The sequence below is a fragment of the Scyliorhinus canicula genome, chromosome 2 (genome assembly GCF_902713615.1).
Source record: "Scyliorhinus canicula chromosome 2, sScyCan1.1, whole genome shotgun sequence".
Taxonomy (NCBI): domain Eukaryota; kingdom Metazoa; phylum Chordata; class Chondrichthyes; order Carcharhiniformes; family Scyliorhinidae; genus Scyliorhinus; species Scyliorhinus canicula.
Genome location: NC_052147.1, coordinates 63,553,924 through 63,575,362, shown reverse-complemented (window position 1 = coordinate 63,575,362; position 21,439 = coordinate 63,553,924). Strand labels below are relative to the sequence as shown.

Below are 21,439 nucleotides of genomic sequence, written 5' to 3'. Positions count from 1 at the left end.
TATATATCAAACCTTGAAAGAATCACAGAATTCTGACAGTGCCAATCGGCCCATCGTGTCTGCACCAACCCTCCGAAAGAGCACCCAACCTAGCCCAATCCCCCACGCCATCCCTGTAACACCACCTAAGGACAATTAGCATATCCAATCCACCTAACTTGCATATCTTTGGACTGTAGGAGGAAGCCAGAACACCGGGAGGAAACCCACGTAGACACGGGAAGAATGTGCAAGCTCCACACAGTTGCCTGAGGTTGGAATTGAATCCGGGTCCCTGGTGCTGCAATGGCAGCAGTGCTAACCACTGTGCCATCGTGCCACGTTAAGTACGTGTAAAATCGCTGTTCACCTGTAATGAGTTGGGCAGGTGCTGAATCACCTGCGTTTGCATGGAAAGGTGCCGTTGGGAGGGCATGAATATTGGGGGTGATTGAGGAATGGACCAGGGTGCCGCAGAGGGATAAGTCCCTTCAGAATGCGAAAAGGAGAGGGGAAGATGTGTCTGTTGTAGACATTATGCTAGAGACGGCAGCTTTGGCAGAGGATGGTGGATTAAGACTGGTTGGGCATCCATTTACGAAAGAAGATATCTCTCCAGATCATCCTGGTGGGGGATTGTGGTGGAGAGAGATTGGATGTACATGGGGTGTAGTAGATGGTTAGGGCCAGGAAACTGGAACTTGTTAAAATGAAAGAGAATGCCAGAGGAACTGCGGATGCAGGGAAGAGACTGGACAAGGGGAAAAGAAAAAGAGTCCAAATAGAAATCAGTTCCTCTAAACACATCTTTCCTTTCTTTACTTGTCTGATTACTACTCCCTTTGGCCTTGCACCACCAATCTCTTTGTCATCTAATCTCCACCGTCTTCCATCCTATTCGTCATTCATTGCTTTTAGCCCTATTCCAGGCTAAATTCTCCACCCTGCGCCACTGGTAGCAGAGTTACCGGTGAGATGGAGAATCCAGCGTGTGAAGAAAATGGGATTGGCGCCGGGCACCGATCAGTTTCTGATACTCCAGCCCACTGCTGGCATCGGGATCAAGGGTCATGCCCCGCGCCAACACGAGGATGCAAATGGGTCCACTTAGCGGGCTGGGCACCATATTCTCTGGTCCTCTGGACCGGGAATCATGTGGGCGAGAATCCCTACTGGTCCTGACAAATATGGCCCCGCTGTGGTGGACCTCATGGTGGGCAAGGGAGGTTCCCCCAAAGTCCATTGGAGAGCCCCACCCCCACAATGCAACACATGCCCACCCCACCCCCACCAGACCCACCAACTAGAGACGCCCTAAATAAAAAGAATCCCCAGAGATCCCCTAAATAAGGAGACCCCCAGAAACCCCTAAATAGTGACTCTTGTCAGGAAGCCTGTTTGGACTGCTCTTCACCTTCCAAACAGGTGTTTCCAGACAGGGGTCTCTCTTCTGGAAGGTTTCCAGACAAGGATCTCTCATCTGGAAGGCTTCCAGACAGAGGTCTCTCTTCTGGAAGGCTTCCAGACAGAAGATTCTCTTCTGGAAGGCTTCTAGACGGAGGTATCTCTTCTGGAAGGCTTCTAGACGGAGGTCTCTCTTCTGTAAGGCTTCCAGACAGGGGTCTCTCTTCTGGGGGCGGGGGGTCTCCATATTTACAGGGTCTCTGTGAGGGGTTTCTTTATTTAGTGGGCCTCTGGTGGGGTCTCTTCTTGAGGGGACCTCTGTGGGGGGTGGGGTCAAGTCACTCCCGTACTGGGTCAGGGGGCTGGACTGCGCTGGGGCTGAATTGCAATGCAAAGAAGGGGAGTGGCCAGCCGTAGGAATTTTCTATTGGGCCACCCACTCAAAATAGAGACCCAATAGCGGGAATCCCTCACAACCCTCACCTTGCATGAATTTTGCACGACGAAGGATTGGGATTCGCTTCCTGATTTGCGCTCCCAAATCAGGTTCAATTCAGCTTCGATGGGAGAACATCTCGCAATGGGAGAACTTTGCCCTACATTTCCAACTTTTCCCGGTTCTGTGAAAGGTCAATGACCTGAAACATTAATTCTTGCTTTTCCTCTCCACAGATGCTGCATGCCCTGCTGAGTACCACCAGCATTTGTTGTGACGTCTAAAATGTTTGTGGTAGTTCTTGAACAATCACACTGAACACTTTTACACAGTAGTGTTATTTTTACCAAGAAAAGCCAAACATGAAATAAAGCAGCAGGCAAAAAACTGTCAACAGCTGTTGTATAAAGGTACTCCAAGAATTAATTGCTCATGCATTTTTAAATCTTATTTTCAGAGAGCAAGACTACCTTTTATGTCAGTAGTCAGCATTCTGGCTGTTCAAAGATTATGACAGTGTTTGGACACAACTGTGATCTGCAATATCTACCATTATCAACTCAAGACAATTCTGATGTTTAGAAGAAGGGAGAATATGTAAAGAAAATAATTATTAAAAACACTATCGAGAACAAAAAAACTCCCATGAAATTTCCTCCAAAGCAAAATAATCTCTCCAGTCTGGAATGCTCGGGGTCGGGTCATTCCTGGATTTTGGAATTTTCTGGATTGTAGAATGGCATTAGAATGTCTAACCACTTGTGTGTAAATCGGAAAACATCAGAGATATAAATATTTACCGGAACCATAAAACAGTGATGAAACATTATAGAGCATTCAGAAAAAATGGTTTTACTTATCCAAATACTGTATCTTCCATGTTTCCACTCTCAAAGGACTGTACTGAAATAATGGCCCAAGTTGTTTCGGTCTGCTCAAAAGATTTCCAGGCAACTGTTTTTTTTCCCCCAAAAAGTATTTTTTCGGACTGGAGAGGTGGTAGTTTATTGGATTGTGTCAGCTTTAAGATTCACCTGAGTAATACTCTCCCCCTCATTTTGCACAAGTAAAAGGTGCATTGTTTAATGGTTTCAATTGTTACTCATCATGGAAACCAAACAACATATTACATAACTGTTCTCTGCTATTAGCTGCGTTTTTAGACTTTATAAGTGATATTTACATAAATGATCCAAACATGGGCATTAAAAGAACAATATTGTAATTTGCTGACAAAACTAATTAGGTGACATCATAAATCGTCGGAAGAATGGAGGGTCCTACATTAGATATTGAAAGGTTAGGGAAGTAGGCAATTGTGTGGGTAATGAGGTCAATGTACAACAATGTGGAGTGATATATAATGGGGGAAAAGATCAATAATGCTCCATTTCGTTAAAATTTTAAATGGCATAGAGGAACATTAAGTAAAAAGCAACTGACAAAACCTCTGATGTTATATTCATACCCAGAGAAAGCAGTAGCATCACCGTCGCATTTTTGTAGATGTCAGAAAGTTGAATTGGGGAATGCTCAACATTAGAAATTAGTCTTTCACCTCTAAGATCCTGGGATCAGGGTTTGACAGGAAGGCCTCCTGCCTGCTGTACGAGCGCTGACTGAAATTAGTTTGGGCAATTACACTCCAGTGTCTGATGAGCATGAAAAACGGAATAAAACTGCCTCCAATTTGGCAACAGAACTCAGAGGCTGATGACTGAGGTGGGGAGCAGCAAAATATCACACTGATGTTTTTCTGTAAGCAAATTTCTGGGGAGGAATAGTGAAGCTCTGTGACTAAGTGTTGTATTTGGATCGCTTTTAGGTTGACACTGGGCATACGCCAATACCTCTCACCTTGCGCACTAAATATCTTCCTTCCTAAAAACATTAAAAACAGGACTTGTCTGACTGAATAACGTTCCTCTTGGAAATTCTTTACCTGTTTGCAGCCAGGGAGTCAATTAATGAATATATAGAAGCACTGTCTTTTGCTCGAACAATTGCATCCAGATTTTCTTCAATGAATTTCTTATTGGTTTGCACCTCACGTAGGATTCTTTCAGCATCTTCAAACATTGATTTTGATGCTTTTACTGACTGTATCAGTGAAGGCTTCTGTGAGTGACTCGGGTTTGTCAGTTTGCCAATACAGGTAGGTTGCTTGCGCTGGAATTGAAAATAATTTAAGATTATGTTTTGGTAGATAAAAATGGAATTAAATTAAAAAAGATAGAATGGAATACTTTAGGTACATTCAAATATCGTTAAAATATTCAGAAATATATTCACATGTCTATTAAATACTTACGAATGGATGTGCATCTAATTTTTTATAAAGCTAGCCATCATGAATAAAGAAATAACTGCAGCACATTTATTTTCATTGACAAAAAAAAGATGTAAAACCAACTCTATACAACCTCATTGATGAAATGTAAAGGTTACTGTCAGTAGTCTATGTGACCAAATGGCGCATATCATCTTATATATAACACTATTAATATTCCTTTAGAGAATGAAACCGGCTTTAATCTCACCATTATTTGATATTGTATAGGGAAGATAGTACACTCTACATGACTGCCTAGCAAATATTTGCTTCTGTGTTATAGTGCCATTAAACTGCATTTCAAACCTTCAATAAATAATGAAAAATATGAAAAAACATAATGATGTTCATGGAGAACAGTTCTTCCCCCAATTATCTGGTAGAAAAATACTATAGAACTCAGAATAAATGTAATACATATGCAGTGAATTGTCTATTGCGTTACACATTTAAATGCACATAAATCACCTTTAATAATTTTCCATTTAGTGTTACCGATAAAATTCTTTTCAAGAGGATGAACAGAGGCACAGTTGGAGAATTAGGAAAGGAACCACACAGATTACTGACACAACAGAGAATACAGAGGCACAGGACAAGCTTTTCCCATAAACTGTGGCAGATGGGAAAAGCGGAGTCACAGAAGTCCACTATTCCCGCTGTACAGTGCGGCAATTAGTGCCAAAGATTTTCAGCCACGGGTTCCAGGCCATATTTTTGGTGGAGCGGCCTCTAATTTGTTCACCTCACCATCACCTTAGTGCTGCATTCTTTGGAGCACTACACTTAAAGGCCACCCTGACGCACAGCAGCCACATTTGGTAGGTGGCCGTGAAGTGATGGCTGCCAAGAAATTCACCCCCAAGTTTTCAGACACCTCCCAGGAGATACGTGATGACTTGTACCTGTGGTCAGGAAGAAATTCAGCAAGCAAAGTCACCAAACTAGCATGGGAGGGAGTGGCAATGGTTGTGAGTGCCCATGTCCTGCAGAAGAGGTCAGCCATCCAATGCAGGAAGAGGATGAATGATCTCTTCTGTTCTGCCAGAGTAAGTCGCTCCTCATCACGCTCAACAGTAACAGTAACTTCATTGAAGCCTACTCGTGACAATAAGCGATTTTCATTTCATTACACAATCATCAAACATCCACTGGGATCTTACTCGGTGCCAGCTCAAGGGACACCACCACTCGCTCTCCCACACAAAGCTTCATCTCCCTTGTGCGTCGTTTCCTCATCTGCCCGCTGGTCCCATTCACTATCCACACATGCCAGGCACCCTTATCATTTGCCCAGGTCCTGCTTACACTCCCACCATCGTTTTCACGCAGGACAAAGCTAGCCCACAACAGGAGGGACAGATCCCAGAGGGATGCCAGAACCGAAAGTCATCATGGACATCGAGAACAGAGCAATCCAGCTGGCTGGGCAGGATGTTGGCTAATCCTGTGCTGATGACAAGGACAATAAACCAAGTGAGGATCCAGCACTACATCATTCATCAAACAGCAATGCTGCGAGTCATGTCTCTTATTTCTAAAGGTCTTTGCCATGCTCTGATGAACTCTCCTTTCTTTCACAGGCAAATCTGAGAAACAGCCCAGGGAGTCCACCTCGACTCCAACCCCGACAACCAGCACAGAAGAGGGATTCGTGGACCCTAATATTGAAGAACCACCACAGCGCTCACCCACATCATCCAGGGCAGCACGGTAGCATTGTGGATAGCACAATGGCTTCACAGCTCCAGGGTCGCAGGTTCGATTCCAGCTTGGGTCACTGTCTGTGCGGAGTCTGCACATCCTCCCAGTGTGTGCGTGAGTTTCCTCCGGGTGCTCCGGTTTCCTCCCACAGTCCAAAGATGTGCAGGTTAGGTGGATTGGCCATAATAAATTGCCCTTAGTGTCCAAAATTGCCCTTGGTGTTGGGTGCGGTTACTGGGTTATTAGGATAGGGTGGAGGTGTTGAACTTGGGTAGGGTGCTCTTTCCAAGAGCCGGTGCAGACCCGATGGGCCGAATGGTCTCCTTCTGCACTGTAAATTCTATGATCTAGACTAGTGCAGAGACACACACCCCACTAGGACTTAGTTCTGCAGCAGCATCAGTGCCACATTTGGTGAGCATATCACACTTTCAGATGCACAGCAGGTGGAGGCAGGGATGTCCCAGTGTGCCAGCTCTCGGAAGATTGCCGGAGGCTAAAAATTTGCTGAGTCCCTGTCAGACTATAAGCCTCTGGACTTGGTCATGCCTCAGTTGCTGGAGCTCCAAAAGCAAATGTGGGAAAAGCAGGAAGTGATTTATGTTACACTCCTTGGATTTAAAGGCTGCATGGAGGTGTCCATTCACCTCATGTCTGAGGTGATTGTGCGATCAGTCCAAAGCAAGGTGGGCAACACAGCAAGGGTGGCGACCACCTCTGAGACCTTGGTGCATGACCTGCACTGCTGCAGGACATGCACTCCATTGTGCAGGCCCTTGCTGGGAACCATGAGTGCCAACACCAGAGGACAGCGGACATCTCAAGCTCACTCTTGCTGCCCCTCTAGCGCAAGGAGGAAGCCAAGGGCCCTCAGGCACCAAAGGAAGGAGCAGCAGCACCCTGGGAACATCCACCCTGGTGACTCCAGGAGTGCCTCACCCATCAAATTCAGCTTCAGTTCCAGCTCCACAGGTTGAGGTGATGTCACTGCCACACAGCAGGAGCAGGCTGGGGCCTTCCAGAGGATGCCTTTGCAAGGTTTTCACAGACAACAGGGTGTGGCAGACAGCAGGCCTCCTCCACCTACGTTGTGGATGTTGGGGATGCACCAAGACATAACAGCAGGGTTGGAAATGTTAACAAGCTCTAATTGCACAGTATGGCCGCAGGCATTAAGCACTTGTACATAACATTTATCTCTGTAAATAGACTCTGACTAACTGCACCCTTTCTCTGGCCCTTTGTTCAGATGCGCTAAGTTCTGTCGTCCTGACCTGAAAACTGGATTTGTGATCAGGAAAAGGCAGGGTTCTCAGTTCAGAGCTTCCTCTATGTGCTTTGGTTCCCAGCACATTGGTGGTGTCCCTTCATAGTGACTGAATGCATCAGTTATGCCTGTTCACATAGGGAATGAGGATGTCACCCACAATGTATAGGGCTAGCATCACTCATTCCAGTCATTGTCAATGCTCTCTGCACCTTTGAACTGTGGCTGGCCCTCCTATCCCATATGCCCATCACTCTTGCATCTTGGCTTGCCTGACCCTAGTCGAAATGGATGAAATTTGACAAAGTTATGAGTCCTCGCGAAGATTGCGTCCATCACTGTGTGAGGCGGCTTTTGAAATCACTCTGAGGTCACCTGTGGAGCCTTGGAAGGAACCAATTGTGTAAATATTGAATGCCGTAGTAACTTTCAGCACCACTGGCAATGGAGGCCCTCCAAGTACCTGTGCCACCAAATCCTCCTCAGGTGGCAGATATAACCAACCAGTTCCCTGAACCTGCGTAGTCTTCGGTGACACTAGTTCTCGGATACTGACAGGTATGCTAGGTGCTTTTTGTTGACCCTAGGACTGGCAGGGCACCTCTGGAGTGACTGTTTTGTGGGGTCCATGCTCTGCGTGTGGAGCAAGCCTTGCCACCCATTTCTTCTTCACGGTTCTGCTCCTGCCTTTGGCAAGCAGGGCGCCTCCACTGACGTCTTTGTCTTCCCCCTGCCTGCAAGCAAGAAGAATGACAGCAAGATCACCAGGCTCCATGTTTCGTATTTTCTGCTCACTGGTGTATCAATGAGAGACTTGATGGTTAGCTTCTGTCTCCTGAGGACTATTCTTTGTCCATTCACCACCTGGAACTGCCACTCAAAGCCCACTGACTCATGGCACGGCCACCACATTGATGCCCAGTCCTTACTGCACATTCTGCTTTGGCAACACCTCACACCAGCCTTGCGCCACACCACGTGGCCACAGCTTTGGTCACTCGACTGCATCCTGAGCTATCATCTGAGGTGCAGGCATTGTCCCAAGTTTCACTCAAAGGCCTTGAGCTCAACCTAGTCTATGGCGACACTTGTCAATATGCATTTCAGCACACAGCAAAGGGGTAGGAGCGCTTTCCTCGGGCACTGTGCCATTGCCAACTCTTTAAGGAATGTATTTGCTTGCACAGTCAACCAGGGGCACAACATGACAGTTAGCAATTTTAAAACTGAATGTGCCAAGGAGGGTTAAATACTGAGCAGCAATCAGTGGCAGTCATGCACATAAGTGGTGCTTGAATAGGCATTGCTGCGTGACGATTTACACTCCAAGCATGTCAAGTGAATTACAGCTGAATGCAACGGGAAAATGATCAATGACGTCTTTCCATTTGTATTGTTCTTGGCAACAACCTGCCTTCAGAAGGCCTCCCCCAGATTTGAGTGGAGCCGTCAGTCCATGATGACTGCCCACCAGCCACCGCACTGCTCCAGGCTTCCCTTCCATCTGTGAGGCCCTTCTAAGAAGCTTGTGTCCCAGCAGCAGAAAGCAACTTCAAGAATGGTGTATTTCATACTTGACAATCTTCCCCTGCCCCTGGTTTTCCCCCGAATCAAAGCCCGGTGTCCCCTGAATTAACCCCCCCCCCCCAGAAGCCAGGAGTCTTCCCCCCCTGCCCCTTGTAGTAGCCTGGGGTCATCCCTTCCAGGACCCTGGAGTGTTACCCCCTCCCCTGCCCGCCCCCGTGGTACCACGTGACTTGGTCCCTGGGATCCTGGAATCTTCCCTCCCCCCCCCCGAGCTTCCGATACCCTGGGGAATTCACCTCGGTAGCCTGGAGTCTTCCCCTCAGTGTACTCCAACTAGACCACGGTACCCTCCAACTAAATCTCAGTTACGTTTCCATTGTTACCCCGGTCTTCTCCAATACCCTCCAACTCAACCAGGCATTGTCAAACTCAGGGGCGCAACCCACGGGTGGGTCATGGGCGGGTGTCGGGAGGGTCGCGGAGACGTCCGTCGTGGCGCGCCCGATTGTGCAGATCTGCTCGCAACAGCCAAATCAGCCGGCTGTTAAAAACGTCGACTGCAAGCGGCCTTCAAAATGGCCGCGAACATGTAAAAAGAATGCAGCCGCACTGCGCATGTGTGCCAGATCATTGGCGCGCATGCGTGCCGATCATCGGCACAGTGCGGCTGCTTTTTTTTTTAAACGGTCGCAGCTTTTTGTTTTACAAGTTCAGGGCGATTTTATTCATTTAATTTGTTTATTTTATTCATTTAATTATTATTTTTTCCATTTATTTTATTAATTTTATTTTTTTTACAAGTTCGGTTGGGGGGGGGGGATGTTATTTGATAAAATTTTACTGGGGAAAAAATGCAGAAATTTGGACAGATGGAGCCTCCATACTTTCCGACACTGGAAGGCTTCACCTTCATCCAACAGGTTCCATTGGAGGAGCGTATACGAGGGCCAAAGGGACCCAAAACCATTTCCTCCATTTTTGTCAGCAGCAAACAAGGTAAGAGAAAATGGTGGGTCACGAAGGTCAGCCGGCGTGGGTCGCGAAGGTTGGCCAACGCGGGTCGTAAAGGTCGGCCGGGTTGGGTCCCGAAGGTTGGGCGGTTGTTAAAAATGGGTCCCCGGAAAAAAAAAGTTTGAAGAACACTGAACTAAACCCCTGGTACCTTCCAGGTGTTATCCTGGTCTCGCATTTTTACCTCGGTCTCCCTCGAGTCAAGACCGGTCACCTCAAGTCAAAGGCTGGATATCACCAATCAGAGACTGGTCGGTCCCGTGTCGAAGGCTGGTCAGCCCCGAATCAAAGGCTGGATGCCCCTTCTTCAGAGCCTGTCAGCCAGCCCCGAGTCAAAGGTTGGTCATCGCTAGTCCGAGCTTGGCCATCTCCAAGTGTCACTCCTAGTTAGAGCTTGGTCACCCCCAAGTCAAAGGTTTGTCACTCCTAGTTAGAGACTGGTCGCTCCCAAGTCAAAGGTTCGTCACTCCTAGTTAGAGCCTGGTTATTCTAGTTGGTCGTTGAGGGCAGCACGGTAGCATGGTGGCTAGCATAAATGCTTCACAGCTCCAGGGTCCCAGGTTCTGTTCCCGGCTGGGTCACTGTCTGTGTGGAGTCTGCACATCCTCCCCGTGTGTGCGTGGGTTTCCTCCGGGTGCTCCGGTTTCCTCCCACAGTCCAAAGATGTGCGGGTTAGGTGGATTGGCCATGCTAAATTGCCCGTAGTGTCCTAAAAAAAAAGTAAGGTTAAGGGGTGGGGGGTTGTTGGGTTACGGGTATAGGGTGGATACGTGGGTTTGAGTAGGGTGATCATGGCTCGGCACAACATCGAGGGCCGAAGGGCCTGTTCTGTGCTGTACTGTTCTATGTTCTATGTTCCCAAGTCGAAGGCTGGTCAGTCCTCAATCAAAGGTTGGTTGCCCTCGAGTCAAAGGTTCGTCACCCCCGAGTCAAAAGTTGGTCACCTCAAGGCAGAGCCTGGTCACCCCAGAGTCAAAGGTTGGGCATTCCCAGAGAGAGCCGGTGCACCCGAGTCAGCCGCCTTAATACACGGAGCTGCTTTGTGAGCGCTGTGCTCATCACCTGTTTCCCCTCAGCTCCTTTTGAAGCCATTCTGATATCCCACCACTATGGATGGGATTTTTGTCAGTAGCGTACAATTCCAGTGTATGGGCCTAATAATGAAATGCAAATTGTTATGTATCAGGGTACATAAATGTACCATTAGCTAGTGTCTTGTCACATGTTATGTAATGACATCATCTGAGCGTTTCACCAGCTTTTGTGGAGTTCACCATTGTACCCTGTTTGAGAGGCATCTTGTAAAAAAAACCCTTGCACTATGTTGTATGAACTTGGACGTGTGCCACCTCTGATTCTTTCTCTTTGCGGCTACAACAAAGAATATATTCAAATGAGGTTTTCAAGGTTGAACAGCGGGAAACATAGCCTGCCACTGACGAGGGGGGGGGGGGGGGGGGGGGGGGGGGGGGTTACGATCACCGCAAGCTTTTACAACGACATAAAACATGACTTTGGCCGTCTTGCGATGTTGTCTGCTCCCGTTGCCAAACCCAAGCGGCACTAACAACAGTGGAAAGTCCCAGTCACAGGGTGAGTTTGAGCTAACAAGAATCTGCAATGATCTTGAATAAGGATGAGAAGAACAGAATAAATTAGAATAGCCTATACCCCATATTCCTATTCCACACAATGTGCTACTGATAATAATTCTGGAATCAAAATTTAACAGCGCCCTCCCCCCACCCACCTCCAAAACTGACGCTCAATGATACACTTCCCTCTCGCTTTCAGTCAAGTTGGTGCATTACTGGAGGCAGCAAGAACTAACGAGGGAAGTACAGGCATGCCTGCATGTCATAACTCCAATGGAGTTGGTGATGCCCATTATTGGGATTCCCCATTCCGGCGAGGTCCATAGAAGATAATGGTATTCTTATACCTATCTCACATACCATCATCTGTCAACCTACACTCTCTTCTGAATTACAAGCTGCAGCTGGTGTAACCATACACCTCTTGCTTTCCACTTCCCCCCTCCCTGCAAAACCTCCATCCTTTCTGCACCACAATTCTACCTTTGTCGTTTTTTGCTCCTTCAGAGTATCAAGAAGTGTAACTTGGACAACCAATGGAAGACCAACAAGAAGAGAGTAATGATGAAGACACAGCACCATCACCTGATTTCAGACGCGCAACACTAGCTCAGTTACCAACAATACGTGTAAGTTAAAAGATAGCAAAGAAACCGTTTCTGCATGAGGGGTACACGGGTTTCATCCAGAATCATGGTTGGGGGGGGGGGGGGGGGGGGGAGCAGATGGTGATGGTGGAAGAGCAAGGGTAACACAGCTCACTGGAGGATGATGTTGCGCACGTGTTCTGCTGCAGAGGAGCCAGATGAGGCCTTTGATGCAGCAGTGTAAGACTGGTGGGTATGCACAATGAAATGCTTCGTGCACAGGCAAAGCAACCAGAAAGCCTGCGGTCAATGTGAAGAAGCATTGGAGTGTCTAGCACCAACTTGGCATAAGCTTTGTGCAGAAAAGCTCATCCTTTGCAGCATCAAAGCTGTGGCCAACTCCATCAGCACACTTGTGGATCCAACCATTCAACAGTGTCTAATGGCCAATGTCTCAGCTTCTGCTGCAGTACCAGCAATTTCCACCCAAAGTCTGAGTGCGGCAGAGGAAACTCAGACTGAAGTCATGAATGTTCAAGCTTGGTGCCAAGAAAGCTCAGTCTGCAACCTATGGATTGCATTGTTTGATGGAATCCCTGATTTCAAAGCTTGAACGTTTTGAAAAAAACCCTAATTGAAAAGGGAACCTGAGAAAGGAAACTGACTTCCACCTTCTAAGGAAACTAAGAGTGAAACTGAGATTGGAAACCAAAACCCCCTGGCTGAAATAATATAAAAGGACCCAGAGCTCTAAGCTCAATAGGTGATGATTCCAGTGCGGTAAAGGAAGGCTGAAGAAGACAGAAGTTAGATCCTAGAAACTCAGAATAAGCAAAGATATACAGGGCTGCAGCCGCTTTTGTTACTTGGGAGATAACATTGGTGGATCTAAACCCATGGCAAGCAAAGTTGAAAAGGTTCTTCAGACCTGTACCATTATTGGTGAACACTGTGCCCATTGGACTCGGGTTGGTTGTGTGCTGCTGCAAGATCAGATTAAAACCCAGAAGAAGAGCTGAAATCCTTTATAAGAAGGACAGAGTTTTGAAGGACTTTGCGATTGACATTATGACATGCTGGGTAGGCTACGAAACCAATTTGTAAGATCAGTGTTTGTTGTATCTGCCATTTTATGTCTAATTTTTCATTTATAAATCAACCACAATTTGCCTGACAATTCATGTTTAATTTACGTTGATTTGGAGTATAAGTAATCAGCCAAGGTACGATTTAGTGTTTGCTTCGTTTGACTTATAAAGAAAAAAATATTGCTTTAAATTGTGGCTTAATCCTTTCAGTAGGATTTTAGATTTCTTTTTGCAAATAAAGTTACTAGTCTTTATTAAAATCACAACAAGCATGCAAGGGGGCTTTTGTAGGTATTGTGGCAGACCAGCAATGTGGCCTCCAACAATTGACAAGGACTTCTGAGCCACAGCCCTGCAGGATTGGAAAGGACTCCATGGAGAACAATACTTTCTGTCATCTCTCAAGATGACAACACTCTTCCTCCCATTCTTGCTACTCTGCCAATGCCCTTACCGTCGCAGGTAAGCTTACCAACCCAGACTGTCGTTGTCTCTGGCAAGACAGTGTAGTCTGCAGCTGGGCCATCTTAGTTGGAGTTCCTTGACGTCATCCTCCAAGCCTACCTGCAATCTTCTCCATTGAAAGTCAGCATCCTTCCACCAGCAACGTTAAAGCCACTGTGTAGAAGCGCCAGGTACCGTAAAGTCACACAGAAGACAGGCATAAAGAGAATGCATATGGGGGACTCCTATACGGACTAATTTAATTGTTAAATATGGTTTGGAATGTTTATTTCATGTTCTTTTTTATATGTGCAATTTGACCCTTTGGATGGTCAGCAACAGAGGGAAGATAAGGTGCCAGCTGTTAGTAAATCAACAATTTTGGTTGTGGTTACTGGTATCATATTTGGATGAGTACTTCATCGACAGCTTGGCCAGAAAAGGGATATCTATAAGGCCTCCTCCCTTCCTCATGTTTCTTTCTGTTCCTCCTCCTTATGCTGGTGGCTGTCAACAGCCTGCTCAGAAAATTCTGTTCACATTTTGACAACTGTAACAAATTTCACCATAGCAACTGAGACGAACTACAGAACATTCAAACACAATCAACAATGTTCTAAATGAACAGCCCATAATATTCTAATTGAAAAATGCAACTCACCCCATCTCTCAATGTTAACAGATCCTTTAAAAATTACAAGATCCAGATTTAGGGGCGCGATTTAACGTGAAATAAACAGAGTCCCCTTGTCGGCGGGATTAGTGAGGTGTTTCCCAGCACTTGTACAGCCAGGAACCACCCCACTATCAAACACTGTTATTGTTTTGGGAATCGGAGTGGGGGGGCCTGACAAGGCCACACTTACCTTCATTTTTAAATGGCATCCCAATGTCTCAATCCCCCAACTTGGCCTCCGGAACCCCCCCCCCCCCCCCCCCCCCCCCATGCCACAACTTACCTGTCTGGGACTCCTCAAGCCTCCCGCACCCCACCTCACAAGGACAGGGCAAACTTGGACCCGATCCCCGGCACAGGCAAAATGCCACCATGGCAACATGGCACTGCCAGACTGGCAATGCCACCTGGGCATCCTGGCAATGACAGTGCAAAGGTATGTGGATGGCATCAGCAGTGCCAGGGTGACAGCCCGCCCAGAGGCCAACCAGCCAGTGCCTCCAATCACCTAGGAGAACCCACCACCCAGTGCCGTTCCGCCCGGTCTCAGTTTGTGGAGCCCAATGGTAAACGGTGCTAGGCTGGGGTCTCTCAGCGAGATCTTTAGGTCTTGGGGGCTGGTTAGCTCTGGCACAGACTTATTCAAGTGGGTCTAACTGCACACTTAAATATACACATTTATGTCTCACCCAATTTGGGCGGGATCTACATCGTGAGTGGTCTCACGGTCCCGTTACATCTCGAGGGGCGTGGCAAGCTGGGAAAATCTCGGGTGTGGCCTTGATATTTACTGGCCTCGTCGGGCCCCAGGATCAGGCGCGACACAGCCATTAAATCACCCCCCAGATCTCATCTGGGTCAAAACTAATCAGTTCTTCCAATTTTGTTGAAATCCACCCATTAGTTTTTGAGAGATATTGTTTGCAGACAAACCAGGGCAAGCACATTACCTCCGCCCACCTTCAGTGGTGGAGGTAATAATTCCATTGGTACCATTATGAAAGCTGCAGACAGATCCCTTAAAACAAGTAAGGAATTTCACACATTGTACGGAATTCTGCAACAATCCAAATCCCAGGCAGCATTTCCCGACGATGGCTGCTTTATTCCAGTCTTGATTCCAAAGCTCGATCAATCCCCACTGGATAAATTGGAACAGTCCACTAGGCTAGCTGAGATGCAAAGACTAATCAGGAATATGCAAGGGGTTAAATCACCAGGCTTTGTTCAGTATATTACAGAACTCTGTAAAAGCACACCAATATAATTGAAAGCCTTAGCGCAGATGTAAAAGGATGCAGGCGAATGCCAAATACTCCAATATAGTCGATAGCCATCTGATTTCAAATTTGGCAAAGAAAGTTCTGTGCATCGTATGCTTATAGTGACTTGGGCTTGTTGTTTAAGCATTTTACTCGACATGCACCAGTCTGAAACTGGCAGTATAAAGGGACCCCAAGTATAATGAATATCAAATATATTGATCAGCAGCACTTACGGGAAATGAACCATCTCGACAAGGAACTATGAAGTACCTAATTCTGAATACAAAGAATAAAAGATGAGTAAATTTACCACATGGTCACAGAGGAAATAATTGTGCCTTTGCAGATCGAGTACTCTTCAATTAATACTATAATATAATCCAGACCCAAATAGATTACCTAATCTTGGTGTGATCCTTCAGTAATTTTCTCATATTTGTCATCTGGGACGAGATTGCGAATAAGATTTTACAGTTCAACATGGAAGAACTCATAGCCGAAGGATCCATTTTATATACAGAGTGGGATCAAATGAGTCACATGCTAATTATCAGCATTTCATACAGACTATTAGTGTTTTGAGAGCCCACTTCATGTGTCAGCTTTTATTGATGAACATCAGCACCACCAGGCCATTCTCTATTTAGCAGTTGTTTCTTTCCATGCCCTACATGGAAGCAATTCCAGATGATGCACTTTGTGAGTAGAAATTCTCTAACGAATAGAGTTTGCTGCCTACACTTCTATTAGCAACACTGCTTACAAAGGAGTGCCTTTCAAAAAAAAAGATTAGGATTGATATAGCGCCTTTCAAAATCTCAGGACATCCCAAAGCACTTTACAGCCAATTAATTTTTTTGAAACGTAGGAGATACAGCATGTCCAATAAACAGTAATGCGCCAATCACCACATAAATCCATTTTTACAAGGTTGATTCACAAACAAACGTATATTATTTAATGTTTATATTGAAGTTTTACATTTTATACACTGTACATTCAACCAGGGTACGTGCATCAGGTACAATATACAAGACAGTTCCTTTGGTATCAACCCCACCCCTCTCACCGCCTTCCCCACCCCGTTGTTGTTTAAGATCAGGTCACTTATGCAAGGCTTAGTCTCATCCAATTGAAGGTGCTGCACCGGGCCCACATGTCCGGGACTAGGATGAGTAGGTTCTTTGGTGGTGAGGACAGGTGCACCAGGTGTTCGGGGAGTCCGGCGAATCATGCCCATATGTTCTGGGCATGCCCGGCACTGGAAGAATTCTGGAAGGGGGTGGCGGGGACGGTGTCGAGGGTGGTTGGATCCAGGGTCAAACCAGGGTGGGGACTCGTCATCTTTGGAGTTGCGGTGGAGCCGGGAGTGCAGGAGGCGAAAGAGGCCGGTGTCCTGGCCTTTGCGTCCCTAGTAGCCCGGCGGAGGATCTTGATGCAGTGGAAAGTTGCGAGGCCCCCAAGTGTGGAGACTTGGATCAGTGACATGGCGGAATTTATAAAATTGGAGAGGGTCAAATTTGCCCTGAGAGGATCAATACAAGGGTTCTATAAACGGTGGCAGCCTTTTCTTGACTTCCTGGCTCAAAGATAGGTATCTTGGTCAATAGCAGCAGCAACCCGGGGGGGGGGGGTTCCTTATTACTGTTTCTATTTTTTCTATGGTTATGTAACTTAACATTGTGTTAATTTAAGTTGTTGTAAATATGTTTTGTTGTTCATCGAGGATGGGCGAATGTTTATGATTGCTATCATTATTGTTATTGTTGGTATTTTATTACGGTTCGTTGTTGTTATATAAATACAACATTTTTCAATAAAAATTATTTTTTTTTAAAAATCAGGTCACTTATTATACAGTGGGAAGCTATCGTCTATTTACAGGCAATTGAATACAATTTGGTTCTGTCTTCACAAATGAGGACAGAAAGAACGGAGGGTGATCAACATTAATAAAGAAATGGTGCTGGGAAAACTGATGGGATTGAAGGCGGATAAATCCCCAGGGCCTGAGAATCTGCATCCCAGAGTGCTTAAGGAGGTGGCTCTGGAAATAGTGGATGCATTGGTGGTCATCTTCCGGGATTCCATAGACTCTGGAACAGTCCCTGCAGATTGGAGGGTAGTTCACATCACTCCGATATTCAAAAAGGGAGGTGGAGAGAAAGCAGGGAATTATGGACCAGTAAGCCTAACATCGGTAGTGAGGAAAATGCTAGAATCCATTATCAAGGACTTTATAGTGGACCATTTAGAAAGCAGTGGCAGGATCAGTCAGATCAGCATGGATTTATGAAGGGAAAATCATGCTTGGCTAATCTGTTGGAATTCTTTGAAGAGGTAACCAGTACAGTCGACAAGGGGTAGCCAGTCCATGTCCAAAAGGTGTTTGACAGTCCCGCATAAGAGATTATTGTGCAAAATGTGATTGGGGGAAATGTATTGAGGTGGATTATAAAAAACTGGTTGGCAGAGAGGAAACAAAGAGTAGGGATTAATCGGCCCTTTTCAAATTGGCAGGCAGTAACCAGTGGGGTACCACAGGGATCAGTGCTGGGACCCCAGCTATTCACAATATATATTAATGATTTGGATGAGGGAACAAAATGTAACATCTCAAAGTTTGCAGATGATACCAAATTAGGTGGGAGGGTGAATTGTGACGAGGATGCAGGGACCCTACAGCAAGATCTGGGCAGGTTGGGCGAGTGGGCAAAACAATGGCAGATGCAGTTTACTTTGGATAAGTGTGAGGTTATTCATTTTGGAAGGAAAAACAGGAAGGCAGATTACTACCTGAATGGTTGTAAATTGGGAGAGGGAGGGTGCAGCGGGACCTGGGTGTCCTTGTGCACCAGTCGCTGAAGGTAAGCATGCAGGTGCAGCAGGCGGTAAAGAAGGCTAATGGTATGTTGGCCTTCATTGCAAGAGGTTTCGAGTATAGAAGCAGGGATGTGTTACTGCACTTGTACAGTGCCTTGGTGAGGCCACACTTGGAGTATTGTGTGCAGCTTTGGTCTCCTTCTCTGAGGAAGGATGTTCTTGCTCTTGAGGGAGTGCAGCGAAGGTTTACCAGACTGATTCCAGGGATTGCGGGACTGTCATATGAGGAGAGATTGACTAGGTTGGGATTGTTCTCGCTGGAGTTCAGAAGAATGAGGAGGGATCTCATAGAGACTTATAAAATTCTAACAGGACTAGACGGGGTAGATGCAGGCAAGATGTTACCAATGATAGGTGTGTCCAGAACCACGAGTCACAGCCTGAGGATTCAGGGTAAACCTTTTCAGACAGAGATAAGGAGACACTTCTTCACACAAAGAGTGGTGGGCCTGTGGAATTCATTACCACAGGAAGTGGCCATCTCCGGGCGACTGGCATACCACCACGAAATGGCCCTTTTTGCCGCACCCTTTGCAGGTGGAGGAGCGGGCTGGGCAGCGCTGCTGGGGGTGCTTGGCTTGCCTGCAAAAATAGCAGCAGGCTCCCTGGGGTTGCCTGGTAGCCGCGCCGCACAAGCTTGCGGGGGGATGGGGGATGGGGGATGCATCGGAGTCAGCCGCAGGGGGGTTCCACGCTGCTCAAGGGGCTGCTGCGCGGTCGGAGACGAATGCGCGGGCATTTGGGGAGGCCACATCCATGGAGCTAGCAAGGGCCCGTGCCTCCTTGAGGCCTAGTGTCTCTTTTTCTAGTAGCCGCTGGCAGATTTGGGAGGACAGCATACCTGCAACAATGCGTCCTGGATCAAAAGTTCTGAGTGGTCGCTGGCTGAAACTTGTGGGCAGTTGCAGTTCCTACCTAACACCAGGAGCGCACGGTAGAAGTCCTCCAGTGATTCCCCGGGGAGTTACCGCCTCGTCGCTAGCAGATGTCGGGCATAGACCTGATTCACTGGGCGAATATAGTGTCCTTTCAACAGGGTCATCGCAGCCTCGAAATTGTCCGCATCCTCGATGAGGGTGTAGATCTCTGAGCTCACCCTCAAGTGAAGAACTTGCAGTTTCTGGTCCTCCGTGGGTGTAGCTCTGGCCGTCCTGAGGTACCCGTTGAAGGTGCCAGCCAGTGCTTGAATGTTGCCGCTGCGTTTGCCGCGTGGGGGTTGAGTTGCAGACACTCGGCTTGATTCGGAGCTCCATTCTTTAAAATCGAGTACAATAAATTGATGCTCGATCAATGACTCCAGAAGCGAGTTTGGATAACAATTGAAGGCTTTATTACACTAGATGTTTTCCCCAGCAGCGGAGGTACAGAATGCAGCTGCTGGGGAGACATGGGCTCTTATACTCCGCCTTACTGGGCGGAACCAGCAGGCAGGATTCACCAATGATATAGCATTCTCAGGTACCTCCCACACCAATGATCTTACATCATTATCCAGGGTACCGTAATACCCCGAATACCGACTACCACACTAACAAGATCTGTCTCCGAGCCTCCTGGATCCCAGGTCTTCTGACACACCAAAAATCCGCACCTCTGGACTCGGAACCACCCTTACATTCAGTACCTCTGCCAGAATCCCCCAAGCTTCGGACATGCCCAAATCATATGGACATGATTCGGAGGCCCGCACGCACGCACCTATCCTCCACCCCTTCAAAGAACTTGCTCATCGGGGCTACAGCCATATGTGCCCTGTAGACCATCTTAAATTGTATAAGGCTAAGCCTGTCACACGACAATGAAGCATTGACTTGCCTCAGGGCGTCCTCCCATAACCCAGCCTCCAACTCCCCACCCAACTCTTCCTCCCACTTCACCTCCCCAATCGAGGCTCCCTCCCAATCCAGAAGCTCTTTCTAGATTTCTGATACCTTCCCCCTCCCCCACTCCCATATTTGACACTACCTTGCCCTGTCGTCCATGGGACGGTAGGTGCGGGAAAGTCGATTGCTGCCTCCGCACAAAGTCTCTCACCTGCAAGTAGCGAAACCCATTCCTGCTGGTCAGCTCAAACTCCTACTCTAACTCCTCCAAACACAGAAAGCCCCCGGGCTGATTCTCTGCACCCTTGCACCAAAATCGCGGCCGGCGCAGGAGTGGAAAAGCCATGTTCCCGCAAGAAATCGGGACTGGCGCCGGTTCCCCGATTCTGCGGGCCCCAAAAAGCGGCGTACTGTGCCGCCTGGGACCTACCTGGGGCCACTGCCAGAGGCCCGCTCAGCCATTCTCCACCCCCCACCAACCAAAGTCCCGACGGCGTGGAACTAATGTGCTCCAGCCGGTCGGATACTCGCGTGGCGGCTGTGGACTCAGTCCTCAGCCGCCCTGGACCGGAGCGGGCCGATCGGAGGCCTGGGAATGTTTGTTCAGAATTTGAGGACCGGGCGCGTAGGCAATCGGGGGGTGGGGGGTGGGGGGGGGGGCTCTTTTTGGGTCTAGCTCCACAGTCAGAGTCCACTATGGAGCACGGCGCAGCTGCTAAAGGTCACCGGCGTGCGCATGCGCGGTCTCCGACCTGTAAATGCAGGGGCCCGTATCTGCAGCAAAAGCTGCGAGACCTACTCTGGGTCCCTGCTCGCCCCCTGCAGGGCTAGGAATTCGTGTCCCTTTGATGCCAGTTTTTCTGGCGTAAAACTCCCGTTTTGATGCCGGCGTGAGAACATAGTCCCAAAAATGGAGAATCCAGCCCCCCGTCTGTAAAGAAATCCCCAAACAAATTGATCCTCATCTGCTGCCACCTCCGAACCCCCCCTCCCCCCCCCCCCCCCCCCCCCCCCCCCCCCCCCCCCCCCCCCCCCCCCCCCCCCCCCCCCCCCCCCCCCCCTCAGAGCAAACGGGTGGTTGCCACATATCGGTGCCACAGCGATGCCTCATGTGCTGCCGGCACAGGCCCCACATCCTCAGGGCGGCCACTACTACCGGGCTTGTGGAGTACCTGGTCGGCTAGAATGGCAAAGGCACCTTTAGCAGTGCCCCTAAACTCGTATCCTTACATGAGGCTGCCTCCATCCGCTCCCAAACTGACCCCTCCCCCACTATCCATTTCCTAACCATCGCTGTATTCGTTGTCCAATGGTAATTTATAAAGTTCGGGAGTGCCAGCCCCCCAACCGCACTCCAGTAGCGCCTTCTTCACCCGCGGAGTTTTATCCGCCCACACAAACCCTGAGATCACCGTATT

At 47.8% G+C, this 21,439-nt stretch overlaps 1 protein-coding gene across 1 annotated transcript in view; it reads right to left on the bottom strand.

The window, feature by feature from the left end:
* Nucleotides 1-21,439, bottom strand: part of kiaa0586 (KIAA0586 ortholog) — an 818,517-nt gene that overhangs the window by 454,934 nt on the left and 342,144 nt on the right. Inside the window, exon 13 of the mRNA XM_038780001.1 lies at nt 3,762-3,988. Within this exon, the coding sequence (XP_038635929.1) occupies nt 3,762-3,988 (227 nt within the window). The remainder of the gene's footprint in view (nt 1-3,761; nt 3,989-21,439) is intronic.